Below are 10704 nucleotides of genomic sequence, written 5' to 3'. Positions count from 1 at the left end.
GGGAAACTTAAATCCAAAGTATCTTCAAATAGTTTATTAATAATTTTTTGCTTGCTTGCTTGCTTGCTCAAATAGTCACTTATGGGTAGAATCAGTTTCTGGCCCAGCTTGGCTTTTTCAGCGTGTTTAAAGTGCAGTTTCATCTCTGATCAACTTGTACCTACTTCTCTATTTTTAAAAATAAGCATCAGCCAAAGCCCCAGCAGGAATCGTGTTCGTGCTGAAGATGTTTGGCATGCATTAGGTTAAGAAAAAAAACAGTCTTAGGAGCTGTGCTAAAATTTGTAACACGAGAGCCAAAATATAAAGGGGCAAATTGAATCTGGGATTGGTAGTTTGTCAAAAGGCTCTGGTGGCTGGTGTGAGAGGCAGGGTGCAGGCTCTGAGAGCAGCGTTTTCACCATGAGCTCTGTGTTTCCATGTTGAGGGGCAGCTGCTTTCCCAGATGACTTACTCTCTTATAAATATGAAGGAAGTTGGAAAACAATTGTTAAGTGGAACCTTTGGATATTTTGGGGGAACTGAGAGGCAAGCTGCACTAGAAGGGGAAGTAGCTCTCACTCCTTTGGATTCTCCCGCAATGACTTTGGACTCAAGGCCATGAATCCAAATGAGGTTTGGTCATGTGTTCCAAGGTCTTCTCAAGGACTCCCAAGGAAGCAGAGGTCTACAATGCTGCTCCTGAAATAGTTTCTCCCCCAGATTCCCAAAGTACTGTGTTCATCATTGCTTTTGTGCAGTGATTTTGCTGACAGTCCTCTTGTACCTGGGGCACCTGTGAGCTTGGTGGCTCCTGATGTGGCCATGGAATGGTGCGGCAGGAGTGGAAGCTCCTACTCCTACTCCTGTGCTGCCCAGATTTGTGGGCCACATTGTCTCCCTGGGGTCCCCAGGCAGCATGTTCACTTCAGGAGACTGAAGATCCCACAACAGAAAGGAAAAGGGCTGGGAGCTGGGAAAGGGATTGTAAAAGAGTGAGAGCTCCAGCACACTGGGGAACAGCAGAGCTCTCTGTGGGTCACACCACAGCAGGTGTTTGACAAAGGGTGTTGTGGCAGGGCAGCCAGGGGTGAGGGGAATGATGTCCCCATGGGAGCACGTTAGTGGTGGAGCTTTTAGTTGCCTTCCCTCTAAGGGAAACCAAGTCAGAAGACTCCTCTGCAAGCCGAGCCAAATCCTCCTGTAGACGTAGTCAGGCTGGAGGAGCCTGAGGCTGGACAGCAAAGCCTTGATCCTCACACACATTGCTGTCCTCAGTTGTGCCCTCACTGTGTCTGTAGCAGAGTTGGAGCAAAGGTTGCTCAGTGATTAGTGCTCCTGGAGTAGCTCTCCCTGCACTTTGCAGCCACTTTAGCTTGTGTCCTCAACAGTTTTAGATGCTGTAAGCTGAACTCTTCCCTGGAGTCTTGCTAGGGAGGAGTTTGGCTTTGTAATACTACTGGGACAGACATACTGCCCATAATTCACTGTTTCATCATGGGCAAAACTGCCCTTAACAGAGCAAGCTGCCTCCAGGAGTCATGACACTTAGAGGACTATTAAAAATAGCTGCTGTCTGTGCATAAATAACTATTGATGTCTTAAAGTAAGAGCAGAGATCATGCAGCACTGTTGTAATAAAAGTACCATAGCTTTCACATGGTGCAAGCACTGAATATCCTCATTTTTTTTCTCAAACATGCTAATATTCTTTACAATTCTGAAATTAAAAATAGTTTAAAGAACTTTCAGGTACCAGCTGCTTGAGGTACTTCAGGTACCATGCTGCCATAGACAATACTGGCTGCCAGCCAACCAGCTACCAACATTGAAAGGACAGGTAAATAATTAGTCTTTAACTGAAGATATCCATCTCCTTTGTGGCACAATTAATTCCAGTTTAATTCAGAGGTTTGTGAGTATTTGGTTTCTGAAACCCAATGCCATTTTTATTGTGGGACATTTATATAGTGTCCTCATCAGTACTGCTTTGTACAACTAGTGCTGCCCAGGTATAATTGACCACACAGATGCATTAACCTCTTCAGGTTGAACTTCTCAGCCTGGCTGGATATGCAGTGCAGCCTGACATTTCAGTTCATTTGATTCAATGTTTGGTGCAAATCACATGCTTGCTTGAGCAGCAATAAAAGGGGGTTAAGGAAATCAGGCTTTCTATGAGGAGACTTACCTCTTGGTATCACATGCTTCAGGTCTTATTTCTGAAGATTTTATTTTGAAGTTCAAAACCTTGAAGGCTTACACACATATTAATACATAAGGGATAAGTGTAATAGGGTAATTAGGGCTGAACAAAACCTCTGATTGTCTGGTGCTGGCCAAGTGTTTATAAATATTGGGTAATCAGCAGACTTTATTTGTCCAAATCCCAAGAAAGACCATCACATGCTAATGGCTTGTAATCCTAAAGGGAGCAACACAAAAAACTAAACAAAATCTAGAATAGCTGTCTCTGCTTTTTAGAGCAAATGTGAGAGTCTTTTAAATTGTTTCATATTCTCATTTTCATATTCTTCTGTACAACCTCTTCCGTGTTAATTATTCTTGTCCATCCAACATGAAAGAGTGCTTCACCTTTCCTGGTCTGAAAGGTCCTGTCAGCATTCACTTGATTAATGAGCTGGAGTATCCCTCAAGGATTGCATAACTCTCTTCATTTTGTTTTTGTTTATGTTGTAGAGCCAGCTGCAGCTCCTGTTACATTTCCATATTGCACACACTAGAACATATTAGTGTTCAAGGGTCAAGAACTCCTGTTTATAACCATCTCAGCCCCAGCCTGTTGTCCCATTGATTATATATGAGTGACAGTTAATGACAGCATCAGCCTATAAATCTGAATGACTAACAACACTCTGTGTGAGTGGTGTGAAGACAACTGAGTGGGCTTGGCAGAATCTCAGTAGCATGGGGGTTATGTAACAAGATTTAAGAGCTATCAGCACAGCCCAGCTCATGCTCCTTCCTAAACTTGAATTTACAGGGTCAAAAATCCATGTTGAGTGCTTCTGCAAAAATATGTAGGGTTAGAAGTCCTAAAAGAATTGTAATGCTGAATCTCCCCTAGTAATTCTGAGCATATTCCTTGAGGAAGTCAGTCTTTGTGAAATGGGATAAGCAAGAAAAGCATAGAAAACCAAGATATCTGGCTCTCAGTCACCCACTGGAGTGTCTTCCAAAAAATCCTGAAAGAATTGCTGGGCAAACTCTAGGAGAGATGGCCACTTGCTTTTAGTCCTGCAGTAAAAAGCAAAGTCTTAGCTGAATGCATTAATAAAGCTCCCTATTCCAAAAGGCATTTGCAGTTAATTATTCACTGTTTCCTGAGAGCCAACTCTAAAGATTGCCTTTTTAATATGAACTGCCCCTTTGATTGGAAAATTGCCATTTATTTTTTAAAAAGGCATAGAAGGTTGTGGCTGAACTTTTTCATCTTATAAATGTATTTTCTTCTTTTGTATATGCACAGCAGGTTTTTCCTTTGTTTCTTTAGACTCAGGTGAAGCAAGACTGCAACTTTATGCCAAATATTCATTACTGAGGGAGTTCACATAACTATTGAATAGCTGTGCTGATTAGAGCAGACTTACCCTGTCTGGTGCCGTTAGTCCTTTTCCATAACAAAATACACACACGTTCAGAGAGAAGAAAGCATTTGGTGTGAGAACACGGTCACACAGGTAATCCAAGTGAGCTTGGCAAGCAGAGATGCAGAAACAGATGGGCACGGGTTTGAGTCCTATTAAACTGGTCAATCCAGGGTTTTTTCCAAAAACTAATTGCAGATTTTCCATCAGTGACTTCATTCACTATTATTTCCATGGTAATAGCAAAAAAAAAAAAAAAAAAGAAAATTCATTAGTTCAGGGGAAAGCCAAACCACCATAGTCTGTCTTGTACTGGATCCCCACACAAAGCTGTGCATGCCCCACACATGAGCCTGACCCAGACTGCTCTGGGCTCTGCTCTCCTTGACTCTGGTGAATGAAAGTGCCTGACTTTTACAGCTGTCTGAAAGTAAATTTTAACTAATAATTAATAAAAAAGTTTGTTAGGCAGCAAGTTCTCTTCTGTAGTCTTGGGGCAAGGCATTTCTTTGGTAATTGAGGTCAAAACTTTTCTTTGACTAAAAAAACCTTGCAGAGTTTACTGGGTTCATTTGCAGAGTTTTAGCTTAGTGAACAGTAAGAAACAGTTTGTTCTTTTACATATTTGACAAATGAAGTGTTAAGTATGACAAGGCCTGTGCGGTGTGTGAGGACAGTGTATGTTGCATGAAGTTATTTGAAAAATAGTTTAAATTAAGTATTTAATGGTAAGCCATGGGAATTTTGAGAAGAGAGAAGGCTTAATGAATATTTCCCCTCTGGATCAGACTCTTTTAGTGGTTAGATGTTGCTCCCTTAAAACACAGCTCAGGAATTACTTTTTATTTATAAACCTAAGTGAGGGAATAAAATTTCCCAAATAATCTGGTGTTAGCTAAATGAGACCCCAGTGTTGGAGGTGCTGAGGGCAGGCAGCAGCACCTGGGCAGTGATCGTTTGGGGGCCCCAAGGGGAGAAGAGATGATGGCTCCAACCTTCACCCTGCAAAGCTGAATGGCCTGACACTCTCCTGCACTGCTTTTTTCCTTTCCTCCTCGTGGCAGCCTTGCTAATGAACTGAAAATGAGCAGAAACATGTGGATACAGGTCAGCTGCAAGTGTCCATAAGTGTCCATGATGGAGACATGGCATGTACTCCTGCCAGGCAGCTTCACTGGGGCAAGTTGGTCTTTGACCCTCAAGAAAGCAAATTCTCTTTTATCTCATATTGGGGTGGTCATAGGCTGTTAAAAGGAGCTGAAGGTTTTTAAATGCAGTATATTGAATTAAGGAGCCCCACGGACATAGGGGAGATGTAGGGTTGCAAAGCACAGCTTTGGTCACATAAGCCACTGACTTAGCCCATGTTTTGAGAGCAGACTTAGCCCATGTTTTGTCTGCCTGTGCATCAGCTGGCCTGCACACCATCATGTATTCTTAGCCATCACAACCAGAGTCTGCATCAACTGAGCTCCTGCATCTCTTTTTTTTTTTGTTTCCTTTCAAATATTCAGGCGCAATGTGCTGAGCTTGTCCTCGGGAATTGAAGATATTGGTATTATCAAGTGGGATCTAGCACTGTGTCTCCTCCTTGTCTGGGTGATATGTTTCTTCTGCATTTGGAAAGGAGTCAAATCCACTGGGAAGGTAAGTGCTCTTTTACCCATTCTAAAATCATTGCAGTTACAGATGTTAGGAATACTAAGTAATGCTGTTCTGCTAGATATTCACCATTTCCTGGAAAATCTGTATTTTTTCATGGAGTAAGAGAATTCAACTGACTTTTGAAGGTCATTACCAATGTCCAAAATGCCTGTGAGTCAAGTAACCACTCCTGGAAGGGCATCAAGAAGCAGACACAAGCGCAGATTGAGCCCCACCTTGACTCTCAGAGGATGAACATCCCACTGATGTCATGAGTGCAGAAGGTCTCAGGCTTGTGGTGGGTGGTGCTCTGCACTGTGTGTCTGTGTTCTCACTCCAGCCAAGTTCATCCCAGTGCAGCAGGATGGATGTTGACAGAGCTGTGGTAGGGGTGTTGTGGAGGCACAGCATTTTTGAAATGCCACTTGCTTACAGAAGAGCTCTGTGGAGACACCCAAGGCTAAACTTAGGTACCCAGTCAGGAGCATTGTCACTAACAAAGATCCTACACAGCTTGTGGGTTTGGTCCCATCACATGCTTTTCAAAATCATGTTTTCTTGTAAAGGACAACAGTTGCATCACTCCTGAGCATCCTGCTCCATTGCACATCTTGGTCGGTCCTTGGTGTGCAGCATAATACTATTGCCTCTTGCACTCAGTAGTGGTTTTATACCTATTTTTATGTTTTTGAAGCCATTGTGTTTGTATAATTCTTAGCTTTCAAAATTGTTGCTTGAGGCAGTGTTCAGATAAGTCTGACAGAGAAGGAGGGATCTAAAGGTACTAAGTTCCCCATATTTCTTCTCAGCTAGGTCGGAGGAAGTGACCCCATTAGTGCCCCTCCTAACAAAAAGGCCACAGTGTGAACTCATCTTTTATAAATCCCCAGAGAAGTCAGGGGGAGAAATTATAAGTGCTTCAGCTGCAGAGAGAGCTTTTAGCAAGTTTAGCTTGTGGGACACTGCAGAATCAACCAGGAGACAAACTCTGTAGGAAGCCAGACCTCATGAGTTCCACTGTTGACTAAACCCCTTGCTTTACTGCAGTTTCTGCCTTGCTTTCTGTGGTTTTTATCAATGGGCCTCATTAAAAAGCTGGTGCCTTGCCCTGGATTCCCTCCACCTTTCCCCCAAAGAGCAGCTTCCCCACCTGTAAAGCATGCATTGACAAAAGATGTTTGTTTCTCTATTCCCTCTGACTGATGTGACTTAGTGAGGAGATTATGCAAGTTTTATGGTAAAGGTGGGTGCAATAAATCTCCTGCAGCAGCAGGGTGAGAGTGAACATTTCTGCAGCACCTTTGACAACCCTGATGTCTGCTCAGAAAAGGCTCTGATAGCACAGAGAGGCATTCCAAGCTCCCTGTGGTACTATTTCCACTCCCCATGAAGATAAAATGTTGAAAAGAAGCTCTGTTAAAATCAGATGTCTAAAAACCTGTGTTCCCTGCAAATCCTGCAAAATGGTCTCATGTCTAAAGGAGGATGGTTGGTAGGAATTCCCTCTAAAGCAGGATGGTTGGTAGGAATTCTCTCTAGAGCAGGGTGGTTGGTAGGAATTCTCTCTAGAGCAGGGTGGTTGGTAGGAATTCCCTCTAAAGGAGGATGATTGGTAGGAATTCCCTCTAAAGGAGGATGGTTGGTAGGAATTCCCTCTAAAGCAGGGTGGTTGGTAGGAATTCTCTCTAGAGCAGGATGGTTGGTAGGAATTCCCTCTAAAGGAGGATGGTTGGTAGGAATTCCCTCTAAAGCAGGGTGGTTGGTAGGAATTCCCTCTCTGCTCTCTGCGGCGTCGGAGCTCATGCGGGTGAGCAGCCAAAGACCAACAAAACCATTGGGAAGTCTCTGGGTGGCTCCATTAACTTTGGGGTCAAACAAAAGTAAACTGTAAACTCTAATGGAGGACTTGAATTATTTGAAAAGTCTAGTTTACTTTAGTAGAGGGTTGTTTATAGCACTTCCCTGCTTTCCAGTGTGTTAATGGCTCTTTGCAGAGCAGGGTGGGGGTGGGGGGAAGCTGTAGTTTCAAATCTTTTAGTAAAGCTTTGGACAAATAAATATGAAATCATGATGAAAAATATTAGTTATGCTTAAGCTTTAGATAATGTGATTGATCTTAAAGATTCCCACAGCATTGTGAGAGAATCTCTACCCGCAGTGCAAAGACCTCTCTGTGGGTTTTTGTTCATTCAGTTCCTGAAAATACATCAAAACTTTTTTTTGGTAGGAAAACTTTGATTTTTCATAGTCCTGGCTTATTTAAAAAAATAAGAAGGTGCATAAATCCTCCTTTTATCCTGGTTTTGGTGAAACTAGGCTAATGTGCTATACATGTTATTTGTGGAAAATACACAGAAAACTCAGAGATAATTAAAAAAGGCATGTATGAAAAAAATTTCCTTTCATTCTATAAAATCAACCCTGCTCTGTGAATTATTATGTCAATGCAGGCTTTGAGTTCTCCTTGTTATGCTCAGAGGACACAGTTATGAAGAAAAATGGAGCACCCTGGGAGCTTTGTAGTAGTTAAGCAAATTCTGGAAAATAAAATGCATTTCAACTCATGGCAGCAAACTGTAATTACCTGGGGGAATCATCTGACTCCAAGAAAAATGCCCTTTCTTGGACAGTAGTGACTTTAACACAGCAGTTATATAAAAAATGAGAGAAAGCACTGATGAGCAAAGAAAGCAAAATGTTAGAGGTCAAAAAGTGTGGGTCTAAAGATAGAACTGTCCAAATGCAAGCTCAATTAACCCTCGTGCTGAAGATGAAAGCAAAGGGCTCTTTCATCAAATGAATGAGGAGATAACAAGAAGAGAAGAAGTAGGCTGTTATTCAAAGAGAGTGGGAATAGAGGTTAAAGATAATGAAGACATATTTTCAAACTGGATGAATAGAGCCTTAGTTTCCAGTAATGATGTTGCTGAATAGACAGCAAGGGCAAGAATGAAGTTATAGCACTGGAAATTACCACTGTTGAGGCTGATGCCAACCTGAAGGGCTTGATGTGTTCAAGGAGATAAGAAGGGAGACCAGGAGCATGGACAAAATGACCTTCACCTCTGAACACAGTTCCTGGGGAGGCTGACTGTAAGAGCAGTATTGGGGCTGCACAGCAAGGTCAGAGGTAGCAGCAGAACTTGCGAAACAGTTTGCCATTTGTAGGTTTTAAAGTTCCAATAAAGAATGAGGTAATAATGTTTCAGGGGCCCTCAGTGAGTAAACCTTTTCACTTCCCTGGCAGAGGTGCTCTTGTCATGTGAGGAGGACAAACACAAAGGCAGAATTTGAACAAAAGTCATGAATTGTATAAAATCAGGTCTGAGTGATGTGACCATTGACTGGGCCCTCTGGGGGGATTCATGCAATGCCTTCAGGCCTAAGGCAATAAGGTGTTAAAGACCACCAAACTAAAAGTAGACAAAGAAACTCAGGTCAGACCCTTTTTAGGTATGAGGGGTCTTTGAATTCCCATTGTTAGACCTCTCTTGGTTATGGAGCTTTGGCTTCCACAGGCTAAACATTCCTTTTTTCTTTTCTTATTTCCAGGTAGTGTACATCACTGCCACATTCCCATTCATCATGCTCCTTGTTCTACTCATCCGTGGCGTGACCCTGCCTGGAGCTGCAGAAGGCATCAAGTTTTATCTTTACCCTGATATCTCACGGTTAGCTGACCCACAGGTACAGAACCAGGGCTGGGGAGCGGGATGATTTCCTCTGCAAAGGGGGATGGTGGAGGGTGATGGTGCTGATGTAATGGCAATCAGTTTTTTTTCCACAGTCTTTAGAGGTCCAAATATAGCATGAACTTTAATGCTGGGTTATATTTTCCAGAGCTCTGCTTGAGAAGGTCACTGTTAAATCTGTTAATGCATCTTTCCATGTGTATGTTTGTGTGTGTATGCGTGTGTATTTTTTTTTTGTGTCAAAGGACTCTGAGGCTGTAGACTCTGTCCCGTTATACAATCTCAGCTTTCTTGTTGGTCAGGTAAAGGAGATGCATTTTTTTAATGAGGATAGTCTTTAGTTTCAAAGGAGAGACATGTGAGCTTCACAGATGGAACAACAAGCAACAACTGTGAGTACCAGTGTCACTTATCTCCCACTGCTCATAGGAGGAGATTGGAAGAGAAGTGAATGAAATTATAGAAGAATGAAAAGCCATGCAAGGTGGAGAAAATGCTTTCTGAGGCACAGGGACTACTTGCTTAGCCCTGGCTAGTGGGAACCAGGCTTACTCTTTCTGTATAGATAGAAATTCTGTCTGTGCTCACAGAGTGCAAGTATGGGACACTTGAGCAGATCAGCATTGTTTCAGCCAACAGTGTTCATGTGAGAAATGAAGAAAAGTAAAATATTCCCCCATGAAAAAAAGAAAAGCAAATGAGGGATCTTTGAAAACAGTAAAATGTTTATCACAGTGATAGGAAATAACATCTGTCTTTGCTATTGCTTTCTGATGAGTATTAGGTTAAAATAAAACTCCAATTGTTGCTAAAGGACTGAAGTAAAAAGGGTAATTGAAAGAAACATCATGAAAATTTGGTTCCTTGTCTAGTCTTGTCCTTTTTTACAAGACACCCTTTTCACAGGAGACATTATATTTTATGGTTTAATCTTCTTTTATGGGACCTCTATCATTTTTATTATCTACTGTTAGCCCTAACCAGAGTGTCAGCAGATGATGTAGGAGAGGTTCATGTGAGCTGGCTGGCTCCCACCCACAGTCTAGCAAAGCCATCACTCTGAGGAGACAGGAGTCTCCTCAGTCTTCTCAGCAAGGTGCTGGGAAGTGATGGTGGGAGGGAGGAGGTAATGGTCCTCGGTCTACATTCTCACTTACTCAAACTCCTTGGTGGTTTCCACTGGTGTTAGCAGACTTGGATTTGCAGAAAGAAGAGAACAGATGGGATTCAGAGGATGTGTTTTGATAGTTTGCTATGTATTTACTAGCCAAGAAATTCATAGTGTACGGTTATTTCACTCTGCATGTGTTTTTTTTAATGTAATCAGGACAAAGAATCATGAGACCAAGATCAGATATGTATCTTATAAAGTGCATTGTATTTTGCTTGTTTTCCCCCCACCCCTGTGGCTTTTTATCTTGCATTTGAACAGGTACAAAAACAACCAGAAAGCTAGAAAAATAAACAGACCAAATACACAAACCTGTTTCTCAAGCTTTTCACATCCTCAGTTTAAGGACTCTGTCGGCTGACTCTGACTGAAATGAGTTACAAGAGAAATGAGCAATGTTATAAATACTTCTGCATTTCCCATTGCACTGAAACACGTTTATTGTTGCACCAACAGGAAGGATCAGCTGAATGACTAAGAAACTAGAAATACTGAGCATCTCTGGGGAGGGGAAACAGGAACTATTGCAGAGATTGTGTTCTTCTGGGTTTTGATGCTAACAATTTTCTTTTCCTTGTGAAAGCCAAACTTGCGAATGTGTTGTTCTCTT

General features: G+C 42.1%; 1 protein-coding gene across 3 annotated transcripts in view; it reads left to right on the top strand.

Moving 5' to 3' along the window:
• Window positions 1-10704, top strand: part of SLC6A6 (solute carrier family 6 member 6) — a 93037-nt gene that overhangs the window by 62448 nt on the left and 19885 nt on the right. For all 3 annotated transcript variants that reach the window (XM_005420207.2, XM_031056421.1, XM_031056420.1), the window contains 2 exons: window positions 5102-5234; window positions 8784-8918. In XM_005420207.2, coding sequence (XP_005420264.1) covers window positions 5102-5234; window positions 8784-8918 — 268 coding nt within the window. The remainder of the gene's footprint in view (window positions 1-5101; window positions 5235-8783; window positions 8919-10704) is intronic.

The sequence above is a fragment of the Geospiza fortis genome, unplaced genomic scaffold (genome assembly GCF_000277835.1).
Source record: "Geospiza fortis unplaced genomic scaffold, GeoFor_1.0 scaffold70, whole genome shotgun sequence".
In the NCBI taxonomy this organism is placed as follows: Eukaryota; Metazoa; Chordata; class Aves; order Passeriformes; family Thraupidae; genus Geospiza; species Geospiza fortis.
Note: the sequence above shows the minus strand (reverse complement) of the source record. Positions and strands in the feature narration are given on the sequence as shown.